The sequence below is a fragment of the Sus scrofa genome, chromosome 6 (genome assembly GCF_000003025.6).
Source record: "Sus scrofa isolate TJ Tabasco breed Duroc chromosome 6, Sscrofa11.1, whole genome shotgun sequence".
In the NCBI taxonomy this organism is placed as follows: domain Eukaryota; kingdom Metazoa; phylum Chordata; class Mammalia; order Artiodactyla; family Suidae; genus Sus; species Sus scrofa.
In genome coordinates this window covers 28489174-28513911 of record NC_010448.4, presented here as the reverse complement: position 1 = coordinate 28513911, position 24738 = coordinate 28489174, and the positions used below count along the sequence as shown (strand labels likewise).

The window sequence follows — 24738 nt, the reverse complement described above, 5'->3', positions numbered from 1 at the left end:
CTTTGTGCAGGAAAAAATTCAAAAGCAAGCCACAGAAACGTGAAATCAGAAACAGACGTTCCATAGACTGAACATGGTCTGTCTCAGAAGATGAGAGTGTCCCTGGGAGAAACAACCTCCACGGACAGAACGGGACATCTCAGAAGGCTAGAGGCCCAAATATTACATTTTCAACGTTAAAAAATAGATATAGGGAGTTCCTGCTCTGGTGCAAAGGGATCAACAGCATCTCTCAAATGCCAGGACACAGGTTCAATCCCCAGCCTAACACAGTGAGTTAAAGGATCAGGTGTTGCCATAGCTGCAGCTAGGTTCCAACTGTGAGCTGTGGCTCAGAGCTGATTTCTGGCCTGTGAACTCCATATGCCACAGGGCAGCTTAAATAAATAAATAAATATGCATATGTACATACATATATACACACATATATAGTAGAAATGTACAGACTAGTATATGCATTAGAAAGAAAGTTGGAGGAATAAACAGCAAATTATGCCAAATATATGCCAATTATTAAAAAATGATTAGTGTTTGTATTTAAAGACACAGTTCACTATTCATTTTCACAATGTTTTAACTTTTAATATTATTTCATAATAAAAATTATCACAACTTTTTTTTGGAATATTGTAACTCAGGACCCGACTTCTCAAGGACTCTGGCTATGTACCACTTCTCTACATGGTAATAACTAGTGAACAGAGACTCCTGCCTTGGTGCTGAGAGAGAGTGACAAGTTGAAAAGTTTGTTTTGTCCTCCTCATTTTATCCTGACCCCAACTCCATCTGAAACATCCCACTCACTGCCCATCCCATCATCAGAAATACAGACTCTGGCAATGTACCTGGGGTTCTCCTTCCAAATCCCAAAGTTCAACCCGCAAATATTTACTGAGCTCCTGCTGTGGGCCAGGAACTCTGCCAGGGGCTGTGACAGACAAATAGAAGGCAGTTATAATCTCTGCTCTCAAGGAACTTACAGCCCAGATTGTTCCAGACAAATGGTCCCCTCATCCATTACTCTTATGGTGCCCTGTGAGGCCACTTCAAGGCTTGAAGCCTGGAAGGAGTCCCTCTGCAATAATTTTCCCATAGAAAATGAAAATAGCACATTTTTCTACTTTAGCATCACATGGGATACCATGGCAACAGAGGGCTGTACCAAGAATTAGCTCAGTGATGACCTAGCCAACACAAATTGGCTTAATACTCACTGAGTAAGATTCTTGGAAGTAAAGAAAGTTCAAATAAATAAGTCTCTCTCCAGGTCTCAACAAGCAGAAATGTCTCCCTTCTTTCAGGGCTGTACTCCTCAATTTTTCTCTGTGTATCCTGGGGTCAATGAGACAGCTATTCTCAGCTATTTCAAAGCTTAAGGGTCAATAATTTGGCACACCTATAGCCAATTCACATCATACAGTTGGGAAGCTGTGAAGAGGATCAGAGTTGCCCACATAACATGCTCACATTTATAAAATAAAACAGAAGTCCAGGAGCTCCCATCGTGGCGCAGTGGTTAACGAATCCGACTAGGAACCGTGAGGTTGTGGGTTCGGTCCCTGCCCTTGCTCAGTGGGTTAACGATCCAGTGTTGCCGTGAGCTGTGGTGTAGGTTGCAGACGCAGCTCGGATCCTGTGTTGCTGTGGCTCTGACGTAGGCTGGAGGCTACAGCTCCAATTCGACCCCTAGCCTGGGAACCTCCATGTGCCGCGGGAGTGGCCCAAGAAATAGCAAAAAGAGGAGTTCCCGTCGTGGCGCAGTGGTTAACGAATCCGACTAGGAACCATGAGGTTGCGGGTTCGGTCCCTGGCCTTGCTCAGTGGGTTAACGATCCGGCGTTGCCGTGAGCTGTGGTGTAGGTCGCAGACGCGGCTCGGATCCCACGTTGCTGTGGCTCTGGCATAGGCCAGTGGCTACAGCTCCGATTCAACCCCTAGCCTGGGAACCTCCATATGCCTCGGGAGCGGCCCAAGAAATAGCAACAACAGCAACAACAACAACAACAACAGACAAAAAGACAAAAGACAAAAAAAAAAAAAAAAAACAGAAGTCCAAACCACTCTCTCACTCACTTAACTGTGAACTTCTGAGTGGCAGAGAACCTCAGTACATAGTTAGGATTTCACAGACACTAGTACCTTCAAGGGTATTCCATTCCAGGTGGGGTGCAAGTCTAGCTCAGTGTAAGAGGTAAAAAGATTTCCTGAAAGCTGCACTTCCTAGAGCTCATTTATACCACTTAACAAGTGCAGCAGCTGCAATTAGAACTGGACGATGTACTTATTCAACAAACCCCCTCTCCAGTGAGTCAACAATCCAAATCTCTTCTAGGGGAACAGCCAATAGCAACTGCCCTGAGTAGAAGCACAGTTTTGTCAGAGCTTTTCCTGATGACCAGAAATTACCTCAAAGACATTGTATAACATAAGTAGCTTCCTACACAAAGCTTAGCCTGAAGAGCAAACAGGCTTACTAAGACAAGATCTCCTTTTGGCAAGGGACACACTCTGAGAAGAACAGCGACACTTCCATTTCCTGAGTTCCAACTGTGCTAAGCATCTTATATGCACTCTCACTCCTTTCTGCAACCACATAAAGTAGGCATCATTATTCCTATTATGGGATGAGAAAACTAGGACTCAAAGAACCTTAAGATCTCATAAAGGTCAAGAATTCAATCTAAGGAGTCCCTGTAGTGGAGCAGCGGAAACCCGACTAGGAACCATGAGGTGTGGGTTCGATCCCTGACCTTGCCCAGTGGGTTAAGGATCCAGCATTGCCGTGAGCTATGGTGTAGGTCACGAAGCTCGGATCTGGCATTACTGTGGCTTTGGCATGGGCTGGCCGCTGTAGCTCTGATTAGGCCCCTAGCCTCGGAGCCTCCATATGCTGCAGGCATGGCCCTAAAAAGCAAAAAAATAAAGAACTGAATCTAAGTCTTCTAACTCCAAAGCCCACCAAATCACCCTGCCTCCCCAAGGTATGGGCAATGAGACTGCAACAGGAATTATGTGCCACAAGGCAGAGCTAGCCCTTCCCACTGAACAAAGACCCAACAGTTTCCTGAAGCAATGACAATGATCTTCAACCAGGGATCAAAGTAAAGTCACCTGGGGATTTCTTTTTTTAATGTATAGATTCCTACCAAAATCCAGATATTCTGAATCAAAATTTCAGAGACTGAAACTCTTTGTTTTTCTTTTTTTTAGGGCCGCATGTGTGGTGTATGGAAGTTCCCAGGCGAGGGGTCGAACTGGAGCCGCAACTGCCAGCCTACAACCACAGCCACAGCAACTCAGGAACTGAGCAGCGTCTTTGACCTACACCACAGCTCAAGGCAGCACTGGATCCTTAACCCACTGAGTGAAGCCAGGGATCTGGTGGGGTTTGTTACCACTGAGCCACAATGGGAACTCCGAGAGAATGAGACTCTTGAATTTGTATTCTGAAAAATCACCCCAGGAGATTTTAGACAACAAGGTCGACAAGGCTGCACCACCTACCGCATGCACACGTGTGCATGTACAAACAGGACATTCGCATTTGCTGGGCCCATCTCAGGCCCTGGCCCCTGAAAGGTGCTCAAAATAATATAGCCGAATCTATATCCATTCTCAACCAGCAACCTATCCCAGTTGGTTCAGCTCCTACTTTATGCCAGACACACAGCCAGACACTCAGAGGCAGACAGAAGACTCAATCCCCAGACCAACCATCAGGTGACACAACACAATAAACTCCAACATGAATAGAAATTCAGAGGAGTCAGGGGTTCCATGAGAAGGGAGGCTTTTCCAAGGAAATGAAATCTAAGGCAGATTTTATAGCTTTTTTTTTTTGCTATTTCTTGGGCCGCTTCTGCGGCATATGGAGGTTCCCAGGCTAGGGGTCAAATCGGAGCTGTGGCCGCCAGCCTACGCCAGAGCCACAGCAACGCAGGATCCGAGCCGCGTCTGCAACCTACACCACAGCTCACGGCAACGCCGGATCGTTAATCCACTGAGCAAGGGCAGGGACCGAACCCGCAACCTCATGGTTTCTAGTCGGATTCGTTAACCACTGCGCTAAGGCAGATTTTAAAGGACAGATGTAAATTTTCCATAGTGGTGGGTGGAGGTGGGGATGAAGGAAAAGAAAAGTATTACCATGCCCGGGTGCGGCCCTAAAAAGACAAAAAAAAAAAAAAGTACTACAAAGTGAGAAAATTGCATATCTAAAGCAAGAGTGTATTAAAACAGAACTAAAGGCAGGTTCACATACCCCCCAAAACAATGTAAACAGGAAACAGAAGTGGCTAGGATTTCGGGATTATACCTCTATCAGATTATGAAGAGCCCTGAATGCCTTGCTATGAGCTTTGGCCTTTATCCTGTAGGTACCACGGGGCCAGTTTTAGGCAATGAAGGATTTATTCAGATTTTTCATGTGGGAATTCAACTTCATAGCCTCATGGAGGGAGAGTGAGCGTGGAGGAGTTGGACTTTGCCTGCTTTTATAAAAGCAGAGGGACAACTAATTTACAAGGCAGGCGAACCGGACGGACTCAGACCTACTCTTCCCCTCAAAATAAACAAGGAAGCGACCAGCCGTCCTCCGGGCCCCCTGGCGTTTGTTCGCAAAGGAGTGGGTGTGCAATAGATGCCGGACATGAGAAAGTAATGAGGACAACCGGGTCAATCCACTCTGACCTACGCCGGCTGGTTGAACAGAAGGCGAAACAGCAGACCATGACCACCTGGCTCTTGCGGCCTCAGAGACGGGCTACCCAACGCAGCAGCAAGTCTCAAGGCCAGTCCAGCCTCGAATACCGGGGCCCTCGAAGAGCGGTCTCCTGGCCTGCTCCCTAGTCCCGTAGGCCCCGGCGCCCCGGGCACGAGCCGAGGGCTCTCAGCTGGATAGGGACGGGCCCAGTGCTCCAAGAAGCGACCGTTGCAGCAGCTCGTCAGCCCCTCCCACCCATGGGGCCGTCGCCTGGGCCCAGCCGCCTCACCTCGCACGGGCGGCGGGCTCTTTGGCGTCTGAGCACCTGTGCTGACCCTCTCCGGGCTGCGGTTACGGCACCCGCCGCCGCCGCCGCCGCAGCCGCCGCCATCCTCAGGCGTCAGCGTCGTGGCGTCATCACAGCGCGCGCTTGACGCCAAAACAAACTCCGTACGCCCACTGGGCGGGGCTGGGAAGGACTCCGGAGGGCAGGGCTACGCGCTCGGAGCGTTGTCTGTCAGTCAACGCTTTCAGGGCGGGGCTGGGCTCTCTCCCGGGAATAACGGGTGAGTCTTTGTGTCGCTCCGAGAACCTTGAACTTAGGTTTGGCAGTCACAGTAGATAGTGGGGAGAATGTTTTAAGATCCTTGTTAGGGAGTTCTCCTTGTGGCTCGGCGGAAACTAATATAACCAGCATCCATGAGGACTCAGGTTCCACCCGTGGCTTCGCTCAGTGGGTTAAGGATCCGGGTGTTGGCATGAGCTGTGGCGTAGGTCGCAGAAGCGGCTGGGATCTGGCGTCGCTGTGGCTATGGTGTAGGCCTTCGGCTACAGCTCCCTTTAGACCCCTAGCCTAGGAATCTCCATATGCCGCGGGTTCTGCCCTAAAAAGGAAAAAAAAAAAAAGAAAGAAAGAAAGAAAGAAAAAGATTGTAGTTAGGAGAGAGGGTGCTTTATAGTGCGAGATTGGGGATATAGTGCAATTCAACAGAAGTTTCTGGAAGTTCCTCTGGAATTATGCAAAGGACAGTCTTAATTTTTTTGTTTGTTTGTTTGGTCTTTTGTCTTTTTAGGGTCGCAGCCGCGGCATATGGAGGTTCCCAGGCCAGGGGTCTAATTGGAGCTGTTGCCGCTGGCCTACGCCAGAGCCACAGCAACGGCCAGATCCAAGCCACATCTGCGATCTACACCACAGCTCACAGCAACGCAGGATCCTTACTTAACCCGCTGAACAAGGCCAGGGATCAAACCTACAACTTCATGGTTCCTAGTTGGATTCGTTTCCACTGTGCCGAGATGGGAACTCCAGGACAGGCTTAAATTTAATTAATAAATTATTTTTTAAACTACAGTTAAAATAATTCAATTGTAAATCAACTATAATTAAAAAATAAACTAAATAAAATAAAATAATTCAGGCACTCAGATATGTTGAATTTGACCTCCATCACAGAGGAGTTGCAAATGGTTAACTTAAAGATCGATGAAATCAGTTTTAGGCCAACTGTGTAGTAACATTTTTTTTTTTTATTGTTTTTCTTTTTAGCCAGGCCCAGGGCATTCCCTGGCCAGGGGTCAATCTGAGCCACAGCAGCGACCTGAGCTGCTGCAGTGACAACAGCAGATCCTTAGTCGGCTCTCCCACAGGAGAACTCCTTGCTTTATTGTTTTTGTTTTTGTTTTGTTTTTGTCTCTTTAGGGCCGCACTTGTGGCATGTGGAGGTTCCCAGGCTAGGGGTCCATTCAGAGCTGTAGCGGCCAGCTTCCACCAGAGCCACAGCAACACCAGATGTGAGCCACGTCTGCAACCCACACCACAGCTCACAGCATCACTGGATCCTTAACACACTGAGTGAGGCCAGAGATCAAACCCAAAACCTCGTGGTTCCTAGTCGGATTCATTTCCACTGCGCCACAACAGGAACTCCCTCCTTGTTTGTTTTAATTTTTGTTATTATTGTTACTGAATTTAAGTATATTCTGAAACTGCACAGCAAATACATTAGAAAAAAAATGTTACCACTGATGATTCTCCTATAGGATCGGAATTATCTCACTACTTTACAATCAACCCAGATTTCAGGGCGAGGGAAATAGGTATCTCAAGTGATAAGGGGATTTTTTTTTTTTTTTTTTTTGTTCTTTTTAGGGCTGTACCTGTGGCATATGGAAGTTCCTAGGCTAAGGGTCCAATCTGAGCTATAGCTGCTGGCCTACACCACAGCCACAGCAACGGGGGATCCAAGCCAGGTCTGTTACCTACACCACAGCTCACAGCAATGCCAGATCCTTAACCCACTGAGTGAGGCCAGGGATCAAACCGGAATCCTCATGGATACTAGTCGGGTTTGTTACTGCTGAGCTACAAGGGGAACTCCAAGAAGGGGATTATAATCTCCATCCATCTTCATTTCATTCTGTTCATTTATTAAAATCTTTACTGAGCACTTACTTCATAACATGGGATTGCCTTTGTATAAGCTAATTTTGTATTTTAAACCTAAATATGTATTAACACCAATAAAATATCACAGTCTGTTTTATATAGTAGGATATCACAAAATATTTTATTAAAAAAAAAAAAAAAAAACACCTTAGGAGTTCCCATCATGGTGCAGTGGAAATGAATCCAATAGGAAACATGAGGTTGCAGGTCCGATCCCTGGCCTTGTTCAGTGGGTTAACTATCTGGCATTGCCACAAACTGTGGTGTAGGCCGGCAGCTGCAGCTCTGATGTGACTCCTAGCCTAGGAACCTCCATATGCTGGGGGTGTGACCCTAAAAAGACAAAAGGCCAAAAAAAAAAAAAAAAAAAACCCTAAAAGTTACTTCCAGGAGTTTCCATTGTGGCTCATCAGCTTAAGGAGCAGATGCTGTCTCTGTGAAGATGCGGGTTTGATCCCTGGCCTTGTTCAGTGGGTTAAGAATCCATCGTTACCACAAGCTGTGGCATAGGTCACAGAAGAGGCTTGGATCTGATGTTGCCATGGCTGTGGCGTAGACAGGCAGCTTCAGCTCCCTTTCAACCTCTAGCCCAGGAATTTCCATATGCCGCAGGTGTGGCTGTGAAGAAAAAAAAAGTTACTTCCACATGTTTAGTATGATGATTAAGGGAAGGGACTTAGGGACCAAATAAACTTGGGATCATATCACACCTCTGACACACAATCGTGTAAGCTTAACATCTCCCCTCCTTAAGCCTAGTATTTTTTAAGCCTCTATATAATAGGCATCATAATCGACTTCAGTAATTGTAAGTGTTGAAAATAATATAGAATTCCAAGGTTGAGAGAGGTTAGAAAGCCGCACAACACCTCTATTTTACATTTGGCAAATTAATTCAATAATTCACTTCAATATTGACTCCTTGCTATGGGCAGGTGCTGGTCTGTGCTCTGGTGAAAAACATGGTGCCCTGAGATGAAGATGTATATTGATGCAGAGGGGACTGGGCTTAGGATATTCAGCCCCCAGACCCTCCTCTGAACAATAAGCTATTCCATGTTGCAGAGCTGCAAATGTGATAAGCGCCATTACCATGATGCTCCGGCCTGGGCAGCTGTGTCTAGGGCTCAGTCCATTTGGCTATCAGCCCACCCCTTTCCTCCAGCTCTGGGATAAAACACACAAAGCTCTTAAGCCCCTGGCCAGAAAGCAGATTCTATCCCCAGCCCCACCCCCACGCACACACTCCAGGTCACTCAATTCCAGGGAAGAGCAGGGACTTAGGGAGCAAAAACCAGGGGAAAGTAGGTCACAGCAGGAGGATGGTAATCCCCCTGATGGCTGGCCAATGCAGCCCCTGCTGCTGCAAGCGGGCTGCTCCTGGTCACCCACCAAGAGTGGCTCTGGGAAGACTTTTGGGGTTTGGAGCCCCAGCACCACCCTTCCCAACAGTAAGCCCAGGTTAAGGAGGCTGCCCCAAGAAGACACATCCTCCATTCTGAAGTCATTCTCAGTCCAAGCTCTTGCTGACTATAAAACTTTTTGTGCAAGACTAGAGATTCTATTTTTTCATTCCACACACTCTCACAAATGCACTTATTATACTCATCCCTAGGTTGGGTGCTAGAGATACAAAGAGGACCCTTGGGGAATCCACAGTAGGGCATTCAAACCTGGACCCAGACACTAACGGGCCAGTGAGCCACTGCTATGAGTACTGAGACAGAAGAAAGCCCAGGAACTGTGTGGAGCTGTAGGAGGCGTCTGACTCAGCTTGGAGGCAGGGTTAGGGAGGAGGTGATACAGAACAAGAGGTAGGAGTTCACCAGGAGGAAACGGGGAAGGATATTCTGAGCACAAAGCCCCAGAGGAATAGGAGGCTGGCCTTTCCTTCTGGAAGATATTGGTGATCAAAGGGGGCAGATCTGGGAGGGATTTTTTTCCCCTAAACTTTCTCCTTCAGGTGATGTGAGAAGATAGGTAAGGAATGGTTGGGAGAGAGAAGTGGGAGGAAAAGAATGGGTAAATGACGCACAGGAGCAAAGACAGAGCAGTGAGTTACCTGAGGCATCTTAGCTAACAGGAATGGGAGGGTGCCTGGGAAGCACTGATGGAATAGGGCTCCTGCGTGAGTGAGTGGAGGTCTCTGGAGGCACCTGTCACACTGGAGCCTAAACAAGGGTCCCATCAGGCCTGATTCTGTCTTGGGGGCAACACCCTCCCAGTATAGACTCTAGTGCAAGTCTTAGTTCTGGACTCCAGAACCCCTCCTCCCCCTACGCCTGATTCCTTGGGCCTCTCTCTAACTCAGCCCCACTTTTCCATCATTGCTAAGTCTAGCATCTTTACCTCCTATCACCCTCTATCATTCTCCTTCTCTGAAACCTCCCCTTACCCCAAGGACTGAGTAGGTAGATGATTCCTCTGTGCTGCTGGAGGGGCGGTGATGGAGTAGACTGAATAAACTATCCTACATCTAAAACCAGCTGGCTTATATAGGCCTTGTAGACTATGAAAAGAAGTTTAATATCAGGATCAGTTTTTTTATTTAGAAAATGGAGAATGAAATGGGAGAGTGAGAGTAGAAGCCAGTGAAGAGGCCATGGCAGTGCCTACACAGGTCCTGGGGAGGTAGCTTGGACGAGGGTCCTGGCAGTGGAAGAGGATTGATCAAAAGAGAGTCTCACCGTCTGAGGCCTCCTCCTTCCCTCAGGATTCTGCCCAGCCAATTCTTGTTCTTCCTCTCCACCAGGATGAACAGGGGCTCCTCACACATCATATGCTCATCTGTGCTTCCAGAAAGTCTTCTGGGATTGTTTAGACCTCACATTGCCCACCTCTTCTCAAGTCACAAGTTAGTGGAGATCAGAGGCCAGAGGAACCCTCACTGTGACCCTAGTGTTTGCAGCCCCAGGTCATCTCAGAGACTTGAATGTAGACTCCAACAGGGGCTCCCCACCTTGTAGAAAACCAGGACCCCATAGAAGGAAAGGGTACTTAATCTGAATTGGGTCTTGAAGGCTAAGATGGTAGTTCAGCAGGAGAAGGAGATGAGATGGTCAAGAGCCTGGAGGCTGGAATGAATCTGCGAGTGGGGACAATGTACATGTACCTCACATGGTGCTAGGAGCCAGGAAAGGAGGGGCAGGTAGGGCTAGGAGTGCCAGGTGCCTGGGAGGACAGAGAAAGATGTACATTCCCGCACATCTTGGGTCACCACCAAAACTCTTGGAACTTGCTGGCAGTGGAAAGCTTTGCACTGCCCCTGGGAAATGAGTGTTTGTGAGGAGAAAGACAGAGTCCCCTGTGAAGGCTTTCAGCCCCGCCCATCTCATCCTGGGGATCAGCTTCTCGAGGCCTCCACCCCAGGCAAGCAGGCACAGCAGGAAGAAAAGAAGGAGCTTAATACAAATATAAATACCTTTAATGAAAGCCGAGAGTGCTCTGAGGAGCCCCGACAGCAGCCACCCGAGCTGGGTAGGAGGAGGGGGTGCTACTACCTGACCAGACTGGCTAGGCCAGAGGTCCCAGGAGGCAGGCAAGCACCAGAGCAGCTGCCAGCAGTGGGGGTGTGGGCGTTGGGGTGGGTGGTGCAGGCGCTGTTGCCCTCAGTGTCTCCTGGTTGGTCTCCGGACCCGCGCCCCGCTCCTGAACACGCACAGGGGTGCCACACAAAGCATGCAAGTTGTCTGGGTGTGGGGCCCGGCGTGCTTCTTGCTGTAGTGACTCCCACACGGCAGCTGCCTCCTCTGGGCAGCCCAATAGGACTTGTGAGGCACAGGTGTGAAAGTCATTCCAAGACCTGTTAAGGGTGTGGGGTTAGGGGAATTAGGTGAAGCAGGGGGCTTTGGGATGGGAAGAAAGAAGTTCAGGCCTAAAGGGAGAGGGAGTTGGGCTGCAGCCCTTGCACCTGCCCATACCTGCAGACAGTCTCCAGCTCGCCTCCGCTGCCCATGCCGTCCCCCAAGCGGATGAGACACTTGGCGAAGCCCTGGTATATGGTGTCACAGCGGCCTGGGCCTACTGTGGCTGCTGCCAGGGGACATACAAGGACTAGGGGTGGGGGTGGAGAACAGTTGATAAGATGAGCTGACACACCTGCACCCCCGCAACCCCAAGGGGCTTGTTTACTAGGAAGTGCTCTGGGGACATGACTCAGCGTGAAAGGGACACCCCAGGGAACCAAGGGGCACGTCTGGGAACCACCTGCCCTGACCCCATTCTAGGTGGACCTGGACAAGATAGGTGGGTATGGGGGAAGAAGTCTCCCATGGGTTGGCTCTTTCAGCTTCTGGGCTCCAGGTCATGTGAGAATGGTCCAAATGAAGGAGTACAGACACAGTAAAAGGGGCCAGGGCCCCCAGCAAGTTCCAGTTTCTTTGCAGCCTAGACAAGCTTTATTTGGCTTTTCTATCCCCTCCCCAAAGATGGCTAGGAGACCCCAAAGATGGCTAGGAGACTTTAGAGCGGGTTGGGATACAGGCCTGACCCTACGAAAGGACCTCAGAGATCTCCACAGTTGGTCTGGGAGCCTTGTAAGGGGCCAGCCCTTGTCAGAATGGGGACTGAGGAATTTGGAGTTCTTCCCCCCAAACTAGGGTTCAGTTCACACCCTTCACTTTACATCCTGAAGCTGCTGGCACACATTATCCCTTCCCTGGAGCCTTCCCACCTCCTCCCCACCCTGGCTCTCAGCGCTAAGGAAGGCTGTCCTTCAGCTCCCATACAACCTACACCCAGCCTGGAGAGAGGGTGTGCCGGCACTCACCAAGGGGCAGCAGCAGCAACAGCCCCAGTGCACAGGGTGGTTGCCAGCGGTGGCGACAGCAGCAGCGGCGGCAGCAGCAGTAACAGCAGCAGCACATCATCCCTCGCCGGGAGCCTAGTGCCAGAGCTAGCAGCTTGGAGTGCAGCCCTTCGGCCCAGCCCCCGAAAGGGGGGGACTGTGATTGGATGGGAGACAGGGGCGGGGCTCAGGCCAACCCCGCCCTCAATTCCCAGACCAGCGAGGAAGGAAGGTACTCCAGAGAGGAGAAACCAGGGGCACAGGGTGGTGCTGTGCTGACCCCAGGGCCCTTGCCTCAGAGACTGAGAAGGGAAATCTGGGAAGGCAGTTTGGGCAGATGAGGGTTGAGTGTCTGGGCCCCTGGGGTGTGCTGGCCTAGACAGTCCACACAGGAAGAAGAGGGGGCAGGTAGCAGAGGGCAGTTATCAAAGTCACACCAAAGACACATGGAAAGCACACACATACTCCATTTTATTCCAAAAGCATTTAATTGAATTTCTCAATGTTTTTCAAAACAAAAAGACCCAAATTGGAGGTAAAAAGGAACATGGAAAATTCAACTCAAGTGGTGTCACAATCTCGGTGGTCATGCTCGAGGCATGGCAGAACCCAAGAAGGCACAACACCCACCCTGGGCCCAGCCTAAACCTGCTGGCTACCAAAACCTGTAGACCACAGCCAGTGCTACCCCCATTCATCATGCCAGAGGTGGGAGCCTGAGCAGGTTATGGGTGGACATGACCTGCTTTGACCTAGGCCCGTCTTCTGGCCTTCAGTGCCATCCAACCCCTGGGCGAGGCAGGCTTAGCTAAGGGAGGCTGGGGGTCATAAGGCCGTGCAGCATGAGGCTGAGACGCCGGGCCGCTTTGCCAAGTGAGTTGTGTGGCTCAGCCTGCAAGAACTGAAAGAGCTTCTGGCGCACCTGGGCCATGACGGAGCCCATGTGGTCCCGAGTGATGGGGTCACTGTGGTCCAGGTGCATCACAGCCTCTTCTAGGTAGCTGGGGGTGGAGGAAAGGGACAGGCTACAGGTGGCCTCCAGCAGATGGGAGCGCCCCCTGGTGGTAATGAGGCCCGGAGAGGCTGCTTGACAATAGAGGTCTCAAAGGGCGAGATGGGTGGGGGCACAGAGGATTGGAAGAGAAAATTAGGGAGGTGATCAGCCAGGAATGGGAGTCTCTGTTTTGAACTGTTCCCCCACCTTCACCCCAGCGCTAGTCCCTGACTATGTTCACTTACCTGAGCTTGAGGTCAGTTCGAGTGCCAAGGTCAGAAGCCAGCTGCTGGATGAGTGAAAGAAGTACAGGCTGGGAGAGGGGGCAGGGTGGCTGCCCAAAAACCTGGCCTGGGTCCACAGTTTCACACACATACAGCACCAGGTTCAGGTCAGCAGCTGTTAGGGCCTGAGTAGAGAACAGAGTTTATAACTAATGTCAGGATAGAATGCCTGCTTGTTATCTGGCCACGTGGCCTGGGAGAGAATGACCAGAGTAGGTCCTAAAAGCTCCTGAGGGGGACGCTCAGAGGCGCAGAGAGAGTACAGTAGGGCTGTCTTGTTACTCTAGGGGATCAGAAATGCTCTCCTGAGAAGGGTGGTTATGAAGCAAGGTGGGCTGAGGTAGAAAGAAAGGGATCCAGGGTCCAGGCAAAGGGAAAAAGCAGGGGAAAAGTCCTGGAGGCCAAAGAACCAAAAAGAATCCTTTGGGGCCCAGACCCCCCCCCCCCAAAAGCCTGGTGGGTAAAATAGAATCTATGTTCTGTGGACCTTGTAAGGAAGACTCCTGACTCTAGCTGGGCCTACTGCCCGGCTTACCTGCTGGAAGGCCTGATTGAGGTGGCCCTGCTGCAGCAGCTGCAGGATATGGGCTTGCTGGGCTTGGCAGTCGAGGTGGGCAGCAGGGACAGGTGTGCCAGCAGCTGAGCGCATGGCCTGCATGATGCTAGAGGTGACGGCGGCCTGCTGCTCCTTGAGTGCCACACTCACCTCACCCTTAACAATGCGCTGTACCTGTGCTAAAATTGACTCCTGCAGGCTGCAAAGGCAAGCGAGGGAGATGAGGTCAACAGGGAGTTTAGTCTGGCCCTCAATAAATGCACCACCCAGCTCAGTACCCTGACCACATACCTGCCCACAGCCACGTGAAGCTGGTGCTGCACCTCAGCCCGAACGCTGCTGGACACAGTAGCTGCCATCTGCTCAGTGGCCCCCTGCAGTGTGCTGACCAGGCCCCGCAGCTGGGCCAACACAGGCTCCCGTGCCTCTTGCTCTCGTGCCTTTCGGCTCTTCATGTGGCTCTCCAGCTGCTGCAAGTCTGAGAAGTCACCACAGAGGCCATGAGAGGGAATGGTGGGGAAAAGAGGACAGGCCCTCCCATCTTGGGGCATCTGACCCCACTCACATTCCTGTGTGCCCAGGCGGAAGCTATCATTGATCTGCTGGAACATGGCCTGGCAGCTCTTCTCAAAGGCGGGCAGCACCACGCTCTGGAAGGCTTCACGGTAGGCGGCCTGCATTGGCCCCTGTAATGTGTCTGCAGCTGCTCGGGCAATGGCATCTGTCAGGTTCTGGTGGTGGAGGGCGGGGCCAAGTTGAAAGCCTGGGCCCAAACCCACCAACCACCACCTTCCCTCATCTTAGGCCCTACAGCACCTTGGACTTGAGCAGCTTGGAGATACTCTCTTTCATGCTGCCCTCCACGGCTGTGAGTTTGGTGGCCACAGAGTTGCTCAGTTGGCCTGCAACGGGCTCCAGGCTCCTCGAGACACCTGGGGCAGGGTGAGGAGAGGGAGGTAGAGCCATGAAAGGAAGCTTGACAGATCGGGGGCCCCACTCCCAGCTGGCCCACCCAGAAGATGTCTCCATGCAAAACTCACAAGGAGGCACCGTCTTCTTGATCTCATCCCGTATGCTGCGCTCCAGCCGCCCAGCCACAGCTGAAGACAGCGCTTGTGACAGCTGTTGCGTCAGCTGCTCCTGCAGCTGCCCACCCCGTTGCTGCCCCTCGGCCAGCGCCCGCTCCAGTCGCCGTTCTGCAATATAGCTAAGGAATAGGCCTGGAGCAGCTCCCATATCCCTTGCTGGACCAAGAATGCTGCTGCTGCCCCATCCCCATGCCTTGCTGTGCCACCACCCACAAGGATACGCTCCTGCTCATGCCGTGACTCTAGGGCACGTTCCACGTGGCCCATGACGGTGCTCTGCAGGCCTTCAAGTTGGGTGCACAGACGCTGCAGCAGCTCTTCCTGGCTGTGCCGCAGCTGTGCCAGCTCTCTCTGCTGTTGCCAAATGAGAGCTGGCCAGTCCTCAGGGGTCTCTGCCACCTGCCAGTAGCAACAGTCATGTGATGCCTGCGCCACCCATCCTCCCGCACAAGACCAGGGGATGGCCCAGATCCCAACCCCTCACAGGCAGGAGTCTCTGAAGCAGAAAGGGTGTTGGCCCACTCACCTGGTGCTCTGTGAGCCGGGATCCCATAGACGAATCCCTGCCATAGGTGAGAAGCACCTCAGGCCACGTCAAGCAGGCAGCCTGTAGACCACCCCCCTCCCTGGCCCCAGGTCCCCTCCTACCCATCATCCTTTTTGCCCTTCCTTTTGAGCTTAGGTGAGGCCCGAGGGGATCCCTTGGTCTTCCAGTCCTTGGCTGGAAGACGTGGAGTGGGAACTTTGGTGCCAAAGCCCCCTGCAGCAGAGGCAAGGCTGGCCACCTCATCATCGTGGTCACTGTGGGAGAGGGAGGGAAAGTGATAGGTACCTACCCACCTGCTGGCCCTCTCAGTGAGAGGAACAGTGCTCACCTTTGCTCAGCACTGGCATCCTGGCTGTCATGTTGCTGCAGCAGGTGATAAGGTGGTCGGTGGAAGGCCAGGCTCTTGTGCTTTTCCTGGAGGCCATTCCTGGGGCTGGGGGACAAGCCGATTTAGCAGTGGGCAACACTACCTGAAGCCCCTACCATCAGCACTTTCCCCCTCCTGCGCTTCTCACCTCTCTGCCAGGCTGCTGCAGGTCTCACGAGTAATGTCTGGGGCCGTAGGCCAGACCTGACTGTCAGGGGCTGTGGTTTCCTGGGTCAAGGCTGCCTCCAGAAGGGAAGGGGCACTATGCCGATCCCCATCCCCAGGGCCTCCATCCAGGCTAAGCTGGGGACCAAGCTCGGGCCCCGGCCGGGGCCGTGGGGACAGGAGGTGCAGTGCTGAGGCAGCTGAGGCCATACTGTCTGGCTCTAGGCCCTCAGGAGCAGAGGAACCAAAGCCACGGGACAGTGCTTCAGACGCAATCTCAGGGATATCCTGGGATAGGGCAGTGGAAGCTGAGGAGATGACATCAGGGGAGCGGGTGCGAGTTGGGGAAGCCTGGGGTAGCCCCAGGGGCTCCATTTCCTGTAGCTCCAGGGAGAGTGCAGAGGCAGCAGTAAGCACCTGTGGTGGACCAAAGACGGGATCTGAGGTGGTGGGAAGTAGGGAAAGTAGGGGAACACAGGAATGAAGCACTGGTGTTTGCAGTGATGAAAAATGGGACAGTAGGGCAAGGGGATGTATATCAAAAACGGCCATAGCCCAGGAGGAGAGGAGGTGGTGATGAAGAGGCTGAGAATCTGCCCTCTAAGGATGATCGAGGGCTGAGATGACCTCAGGGGAAAAATGGGCCACCTGAGGCAGAGCAGGACCCGCAGACAGGAGCAGGCAGTAGAAGGAGACTGCTGCCAATCTTCCCACTGCCATAGACCTGCTACTGTGCACTGCACACACACCCCCACACGCACCTGCCCAGGCCCTTTGGGAGTCAATTTGTCAGCCGGACCTGGGAGCAAGCCAGGCAGGAGGCCCCGTGGGCTTGCCTGCAGGCTGCTGCTGCTGCTTATTGTCAGACCTCCATCCAACTGTAGCTTGGGGCTCAAGGTCAGCTCCTCAGGTGGCCTGGTGGCAGAAAGGATGAGGAGTAAGCATCCAGAGCTTGGCATCATTTGGCACCAGCCCCTGCCATCCCCTAACTCTGACCCTCACTTCACCTGGGCAAGGAAGGGTCCACGGCTGAAGTACTGCTCATGGCAGACACAGCTGTGAGAGAGGAGCTGCTGCTGCTACTGCTGCTGCTGCTGCTGCTGCTGCTGCTGCTGGGAGATGCAGCGATCTGGGGAGATGTGGAGAATGAGGGCTGTGGCTGTGGAGGGACACTTCCCGGTGCCCTTGCCCTCAGGCCCACACTCCTCCCCAGCACACCTGCTGCAGGGAGGCGCTAGGTGTCATGAAGGCGTCAGGTGTCATCAGCTTGGGCTTGGTCTCATTGCTCAAACTAAGGAAGTTGGCAGGGGCCGGCAGCTCTACGATGCGTCGGAGGTCAGGCTGTGAGCCGTGAGTAGTTGATCCAAGGCCCTCGGACCCCAGTTCAGACCGAGACTCTCCAAACGCTGTGGGGAAAGCTGCCACTTGAGTCAGATCTCAGACCCCAGTCAGAACCTGCTTCCCTCTTACCCCCAACTCACCAAAGTCCTCATGGGCAGGGTGTGTTGGGAGCGGGGCCACTACGTCTGGGTTCAGCTGTGGCTGGAAGCGGATCTGCACATCTTGCAGTGCCCTGAAGGAAGAGGATGGGAGAATAGGAGAGTCAGAGTCAGGAGGGTCAGGAGGGGGCACAGATAGGGCACAGGTGGGCCTCCCCAACACACTCACTTAGTGTGCACACAAAAGAGCTTGATGAGCACACCGGCTGCAGACTCCATGGCCCCGGCTCCATGGGTCCCATCTGCAAGGACAGTGTGGACAACTAAGCCCCTGGCCCTCTGTGCCTTAGCACTCTCCTACATCCCAACACATACCCCTACCCCTAAGCAGCTCACCAGCCCCTAGGCTGTCGGTCTCCTCCTCGGCAGGCAGCACCTCAGTGTGCCGCAGCCGGCAGCGACTCACGACCTGGATACCAAAGCTCAGCACAGGGTGGGTGAGCAGGAACTCAGAGATGGAGCTGAAGCAGGCACAGCCCTCCTCCTGGTTCTGCAGCAGTTCCATCACATAGAGGACCTGCACAAGTATTGAGTTCAAAGGTGAGCCACCACACACACCCTTGTCCTTCCTGATGATACCAGCTCTGCTCAGGGCGCTCCCACTACAGCCCACCTTCCGTTGCACATCACTGAGAATCAGGTATTCTGCTGAGAGGTCCAGGCAAACCTTGAGGCTTGGGGGCACACTCACTGAGCTGAAGATATCTGGGGAGAAGCTGGAGGGGCCACAAGGCAGGATGAATGAGGCTGGAGAGTGGAAAGAACACATATCCCCAACCCTGCCCCACCCCACAGCCCCTGCTTACCGAATGGTCTGCAGGCAGGTCCAGGATACCGTGCACCACATCTTCAGCTCCCGATTCTGGTCAGCACCAGTAATGAGGAACCTCCAGAAAGGGACCCTGAAAAGCAACAAGGCGATGAGTGGCTGGCTGGGCCCCTGTTGGGAGCCCAAGGTCCAGCCCACCACTCGCCTGCCTGCCCACTCACTCACTCAGGATCCTGCTTCTTATGGTTGTCACAAAACAGGAGGCAGGAGAGGGGCCGCCCATCATGAGGCTTCCATTCATGTAGACACCTGCAGGCAGGTATATGAGGGGCCTGAGTGAGTGATCTGACCCTTTACCCGGGGCAGTGGGGGCACCCTGGTCCCTCAGGCCTTGCCTTACCGTGGCTCATCCTGCCCCTCAATGTAGATCTGCCAAAACTTGACGAAGCCATCATGGCTTGCCGTAGCCAGGACAGTCCCATCAGGTGAAAGGGCCCCTTCACTTAGGCACTGAGAAGAACCCAAAAAGCCTTACTTTACCACCTGACTAGAGGTGGGAGCAAGCTCTTCTTAGGTGAGGATGGCAGGGAGCTCGGCTGACCCACAGTGGATCTGCATGTCTGTGTCAAAGAATGAATGAATGGGGGTGGGGGTGGGGGCCCATAGAGGAGATGAGCTCCATGGCGTGAGCTCCACAGGAAAGGGTCACTCTGTGCTCAGAGTTCCATGGACAGTGCTAGAAAGTTGCCTGGGCAGCTGTGGGTACAGGTGTGGAAACAGATGAGGGACATGGGGGAAAAGGAGGCGGCAGCAGGAAAAGCAGTCAGTTGGAGCCTTACTGTGCTGTGGCCTTTTACCACGATGAAGCCCTGCTTGATCTGGCTGACATCCACAGGCCAGGTGTTGTGGTTGGAGCGGAGCATGTCCAAGTCCCATACCTCAGCCTGGCAGGAACAGGAGGTGAGAGTTCAGCCCATGGCCCTCACCACTACTGCTCAGTCCCCTCTTCTCTCCCCGTGCCCAGTCCCCTCACCCGGTCCTCATGCAACAGGGCCACAGTTGGGCTGCCCTCTTCACAGCAGTCCTCACTCTCTTCAGGGATGAAGGGGCACCAGATGATCCTGCGGAAGTGGTTTAGAGGCGTACCCTCTGGCTGTCGGATATGAACCAAGATCTCTTCTCTGAGCACAGTGTTAAGGGCTAGCTCTTCTCTGAGCACAGGTGGATGACGAGGTAGGGTCTAGCAGACCCAACTCCACCCGCTTTTCTTCAGTCCCCCATCCCACCCTGGGAAAGGATACTGAATTTTGCCATTAACCAGGGCCAAGCGCCACACGAACAGGTTGCCTGCCTCATCCAGGCAGGCTAGTTGTGGGGAATTGACGTGTGCAAAGGCCAGATCGGCCACGCTGCCTGTGAAACCTTTGAGCAGGGTCCGTTCCGAAGTGCTGACACTGATCACCCGCACCATTGCTGAGCCATTGTTGGCAGCTGGAATCAGGAGAGCAGTAGGCCATGAATAAGTACCCAGGCTCAGGCAACAGCAGAGAAACTCTGCCCTTGTCTGCCTCTCTGCTACCACCAGTCTCAAGCTTGGTTTTCTCACTCGGCTCCAGAAGGCCTGGCAGAGCTGGGGACAGCACAGACCTTTACTTTCCTAAGGTCTGAGTGGGCTTAGTGATGTAACATTGGAACTGGGGCTTCTAGTAGAACACCTCCCTCCTTCCCCCTGCCCCTACTCACCACGAATGGCATAGGCCAAGAAGGAGTTAGACACAGCAATTAGGTTGCCATAGTAGTATTTCTGCTCCCAGTCATACTTGGCGACAGGCTGGATTTTTACCTGAGAACCAAGAAGAAGGTCATAGAAACTGAGGGCTGGAGCAGCTTTCCTGGAGCTGAGGTAGTCCCCAGCATCCCTGGGGACAGTAGTGGCCACATGTGTGAGCTGAACCACCAGTCATAACTCTTGGGGTCAGATTCCTACAGAGACTAGCAGCCAACCCTGGCTTCCTGAGACTGGGTACACTACCTATCTATCTAGGATGGTCCCCATAGGAACTAGCAGAGTGGAAACAGGGACGGGCATCCTAAGCGTACCCCATCTATTACACATACCATGTCATCCTGGTGCCCACCTTGTTGCTTCCCCGTGCCTTGCTCGAGATGCTAGAGTCGCTGCTGGCCACAATCTCCACCTCCTTGGCCAAAATCCCAATGCAAGTGGAACTGTCGTCTCCTGAAAGGCAGCTGGAGGGTGGGGTACACAAGCATATAACTTTTTTTTTTTTTTTTGTCTTTTTGTCTTTTCTAAGACCGCTTCCCGTGGCATATGGAGGTTCCCAGGCTAGGGGTCGAATTGGAGCTGTAGCTGCCAGCCTATGCCAGAGCCACAGCAATGCGGGATCTGAGCTGCAACTGCAACATACACCACAGCTCATGGCAACAACAGATCCTCAACCCACTGAGGGAGGCCGGGGATCAAACCCGCAACTTCATCGTTCCTAGTTGGATTCATTAACCACTGTGCTACGACAGGAACTCCTAACTTTTTAGGGCCGCACTGTTGCATATGGAAATTTCCAGGCTAGGGGCTGAATCGGAGCTGCAGCTGCTGGCCTACACCACAGCCACAGCATCACTGGATCTGAGTCACATCTGTAACCTACGCCACAGCCTGCAGCAATGCTGGATCCTTATCCCACTGAACAAGGCCAGGGGTCGAACCCACATCCTCATGCATACTAGTCAGACTCTTAACCCACTGAGCCACAACAGGAACTCTCCACAAATGTCAACTCTTGTTCACCCAAAGTCTTGATGGGCAGGGTTGGGAGGGGGAGAGGATACAGCCATTCTGGTGAAGGTGTCAAATCTCAGATGTCCAGCTCTGCCTGGTCCACTATTCCCCAAACCCACAGCTCTCCCTGCTCACCTCCCTCCTTGGGAATGGCGCTACTTCCATGCTAAACCAGTAGCCCAAACTTCAGATCTAGGCCAACTTCTTGAGCTTGTCCCTGCTCATCGTCCTAGTACAAACTCAGTGTGGTTAAGTGCTCCACCCTAGGTCATCTAGTGGGGAAGTAGCAAAGGCTGCTGGACCCCCTCCCTTCATCTTATGCCTTCAGTCAGTAAATGTCTCAAAGACCCCATTACCACCCCTGCCATCTCCCAGACACTCACATGACCTGCTTTTCCTGCAGATTAATAGGTGGCATGGCTCGGAGACCAGGCTTGTTTGCTGAAGTACCATCACCTGAGCAGAGGGGGTCTGGGACCAGGAGCCCGTTGAGGTCTCCATTGTAGGCATTAGATGGTCGCTGGCTCTCTGCACTGGGGCCTAGGGGCAGAAAGGGCCACTATGACAAGATTGTTTCACCTGCCCACTGGCTTCTCCTGCAGAGCTTCATTCAAGAACCATGAGGTGCTCTAGGAACACTCTACAAGGTAATGTCAGTGGGAAGGAGGGCTCTTTGTTCAACTCTTATTCCATAAACACTGATGGTGAACCCGATGTATGCTAGGACCAAGGATGAGCATGGGGCTTTTCTATCTAGGGGAGGAGTATAAGTCCTCAAGTTATCATGGCCTCTTTAAGGCCAATTAATACGCAGCCCTGGGTCAGCATAGAGGGACTCTATGTACTTGAGGGAGGGCAAAGGAAGGGTCAGGACAGACTTTACAGAAGAGGTGCCATCAGAGCTAGTGCGTGATTTATTTACTTATTTTCTTTTTCTTTTTTGGCTGCCCCAAGGCATATGGAGTTCCTGGGGCCAGGGTTCAGACCTGAGCTACAGTTGTGACCTACACTGCAGCTGTGGCAATGCCGGATCCTTAACCCACTGTCCTGGGCTGGGGAATCAAACTTGCATCCCAGCGCTTCAGAGACACCACCAATCCCACTGTGCCACAATGGGAACTCCAGAGCCAATGTGGCAATAACACACAAAGATGGGAAGGATGGAGGGAAAACAAGGCTACAGAGGTCTCATGTATGAGGCTGGTTGCTTAGATTTTCCTGTAGTAATAAGAGCCATAAGAGTTTTAAATGGGTAAGTGAATTGGTCTGCTATGCCAGAGGATTGACTGCTCTAAAGTAGCATGCAGGAGAGTTGAGAATTCAGGTGAGAGGTACCAGGGCTTAGACCAAAGTAGAGGAGGGGCTGGAGAAGAGGGGCTGGGCTCCTAAGGCATGGAAAGACATGATAAGACGTGAGAATAAGAAAGGAAGGAGACTGCCTCACACAGAAATGGCTCAGAAGAACCCACCCTAGAGGAATGGACATGAAGGAGCTGGACAAAGAGGAGAGAAATTATGGGGTAGGGTGTGAGTCAGGAGAGACAGCATTTCAGTTGTCTGCCATTGACTGATTCAAGTACCCGCATAGGTTCTGACACCCCTCCAAAACTCCCAGGTGGCAAAGAGACTAGGGCTTTCTATTCAGGAATATGGCAAGTTTTTCATCACAAAAGAGCCTGGGGTCTGACATGGTTCTCCAGTGAGTAGAGACAAGCAAGGGTAACTTGGCAAAGTGGGAAATCAAGTACCAATCAATAAACAAGGAGTTAAGAGGAAAGCCCACAGGCCTCTTCACTTACATTAGAGCCACCTTAGCTGCTCAGGGTAAGCTGACCACTTTGCCTCCCAAGCAGGCTACCATGAGGACAAACAAACAAACTACACAGCATTACCCACACCAGGCTCTACCAAACCTTTGGGGAGACCAGTCTGCACAGCAGCTGACATGAGAGGCCCAAGCCAAGCTTATGAGTAAAGGCAGCAGGCACTCCAGGCCTGGGGAAAAGGACTCAGTGGTAGGCAGCATGTGGATTTTCTATAGGAGGGAAAGGTCCTTAAATCCAAGACTGGGCACCAGTGCATGCTTCCAAAAGGAGTCAGTTTGGGCCTTCCAGCAGGTTTAAGAACAGGATCTGAAGACACACCAATTCTCAGCTCTGGCCACTGCCCATCCACATCACCATCACCTACCAGTTTCTCGACCACTACAGCTTTTCACAGGCCCCTGAACCTGCCAGGCAACTTTGGTAGTCACACGTGTCATTTCCTCTTTGTAGAATGTTTTTTCTGACATCCAAGCCTCTGTCCAAGATGCAAGACTTAGCCTAAACATTGTCTCCTCTCTCAGATCTGTTCTTAGGCACTTTCCAGCCCCCTCTCCACCTACCGTCTCCCCATCACAGTCCCAAAACCCTTCTTTCAGAGACAAGAGCATTATATTACACCTCATTAGCTCTTGTGTCCAGGGGGCTCACTGAGGGCAGGAGCAGCTGTGAAGCACCACTGCAAAGTTTAAATGAATGGAAATAAACTGGGGCTTGCAGATCTTTGTAGCCTAATCCAATCAGGATTGTGAGCTCGGTGATATATCTTAACGCCAGAGAGGACACAGAACTGGGGTTGGTCACCTTCCTCCTGAAAATGGGTTTCAGGCCTGGAGTCTGTTCAAGAAGGAAGGGCAAGGTGCAGAGGGGGATCAGCGGCTCCTCAGCATAAGCGCCTAAATCTAGACCCAGAATTTGGCATACAGAGCCCAGACTAAGCGTCTGAACTAGGGCAAAAAGGGTAGGAAACCCGGACCAGTCCCAAGAACACTAGAGACCCTGGGGCCAGGAGACCTAAGGGGCTCTGCGGATTCAGAGAAGGGGCCTCACTTTCAGCCAAAACGCTGAAGGACGAGGCAGAACGGCCGGACTCCGGGACAGGGAAGGATTGCACACGGGGGTCTGCGCCCTTTGGGAAGCACGCTCAGGGATGTGCCGCTCCCACCCTCGTCGCCCTCGCCGGCAGAAAGGATGAAGAGCCGGTCCTCAAGGACCCTTGGGCCATGAAGGTGGTCGAGGCTCGCGCCGCCCTTCTGCTTGGTCGCCGAGGGCCCACCCCCACTCTCCCAGCTCACCCCCCGCGGGCCGGTCCAGCTTGAGGATGTCCCGCAGGTGCTGCGTGGCGTCCTCGATGTCGATGCTCGCGCAGGAGGAGGCCATGGGCCCAGCCGCGGACGCCCGGTCCGCACCGCGTTCGTTCCGCCGACGCCGCGCACCGTCCAGGGGCGCACAACCCAGCCAGGGCCAGACAGTGGGACGCCAGTCACCACACTCCGTCCACCTGAAGCTCGCAAACCGCCGCCCGCGCCGCGTCCCTGAGCCCCGCCAACCCCACCAACCGCCTCCACTTCCGGCCCGCCCGAGCTTCGGCTCCCGGAACCTGCCCTGGGCGGAGAAGAAAGGTTCCGGGCTGGGGGTGGCCGCCACGCACCCTCCTGAAGCCCGTCCCTACCGCGGTCCCGCCCCGGGACTAATAGGGTCGGGGTGAGGGGGAGGAGTTCCGCAGGGCTGAAGGAGAGCAAAATGTCCAGCTACCGGACCGCCCAAAGCTCTGATCGCCTCAGGATATCCCACCTGGTCCAAATCCACTCCCTATGGGCCTAGGACCAAGTCAATTCGGTTGCCAAGGTGAATCACTCAGATGCCCCAGGAACAAGTTGGATTGACAGAAGCCTCGGTTTCCCCTTCAGGA

General features: G+C 52.8%; 3 protein-coding genes across 6 annotated transcripts in view; all 3 read right to left on the bottom strand.

Moving 5' to 3' along the window:
• PSKH1 (protein serine kinase H1) overlaps positions 1-5127 on the bottom strand; it is a 35279-nt gene extending 30152 nt beyond the window's left edge. For all 4 annotated transcript variants that reach the window (XM_021094111.1, XM_021094115.1, XM_021094112.1 and 1 more), the window contains exon 1: positions 4992-5127. The gene's annotated coding sequence lies outside the window, so the exon portion shown is untranslated. The remainder of the gene's footprint in view (positions 1-4991) is intronic.
• On the bottom strand, positions 7678-12248 carry NRN1L (neuritin 1 like). The gene is made up of 3 exons (XM_005653247.3): positions 11917-12248; positions 11069-11201; positions 7678-10950 (listed from the first exon to the last, which is right to left on the bottom strand). Exons 1-3 carry the CDS (start codon positions 12014-12016, stop codon positions 10662-10664), a joined length of 522 nt encoding a protein of 173 aa, XP_005653304.1. The 5' UTR covers positions 12017-12248; the 3' UTR covers positions 7678-10661.
• On the bottom strand, positions 12401-24485 carry EDC4 (enhancer of mRNA decapping 4). Its single transcript, XM_003126926.5, has 29 exons — positions 24122-24485; positions 21387-21543; positions 20342-20453; positions 19947-20046; positions 19505-19694; positions 19237-19384; positions 19043-19147; positions 18604-18713; positions 18429-18512; positions 18241-18336; positions 18048-18150; positions 17771-17951; positions 17604-17676; positions 17417-17508; positions 17154-17341; positions 16943-17064; positions 16697-16850; positions 15919-16352; positions 15732-15836; positions 15505-15657; positions 15383-15419; positions 15078-15255; positions 14809-14964; positions 14585-14700; positions 14334-14499; positions 14060-14246; positions 13748-13967; positions 13174-13337; positions 12401-12935 (listed from the first exon to the last, which is right to left on the bottom strand). The coding sequence occupies exons 1-29, from the start codon at positions 24204-24206 to the stop codon at positions 12743-12745; spliced, it is 4209 nt and encodes a 1402-aa protein (XP_003126974.2). The 5' UTR covers positions 24207-24485; the 3' UTR covers positions 12401-12742.

Coding starts and splice junctions, on each gene's coding strand:
- NRN1L (XM_005653247.3), bottom strand. CDS start 12,016: ATGATGTGCTGCTGCTGTTACTGCTGCTGCCGCCGCTGCTGCTGTCGC. Junction 11,202..11,916: donor GTTGCTGCTGCTGCCCCTTG/GTGAGTGCCGGC, acceptor CCCCACCCCTAG/TCCTTGTATGTCCCCTGGCA. Junction 10,951..11,068: donor GAGCTGGAGACTGTCTGCAG/GTATGGGCAGGT, acceptor CACCCTTAACAG/GTCTTGGAATGACTTTCACA.
- EDC4 (XM_003126926.5), bottom strand. CDS start 24,206: ATGGCCTCCTCCTGCGCGAGCATCGACATCGAGGACGCCACGCAGCAC. Junction 20,047..20,341: donor AGGCACGGGGAAGCAACAAG/GTGGGCACCAGG, acceptor CTTGGTTCTCAG/GTAAAAATCCAGCCTGTCGC. Junction 18,337..18,428: donor CATAAGAAGCAGGATCCTGA/GTGAGTGAGTGG, acceptor GTTGCTTTTCAG/GGTCCCTTTCTGGAGGTTCC.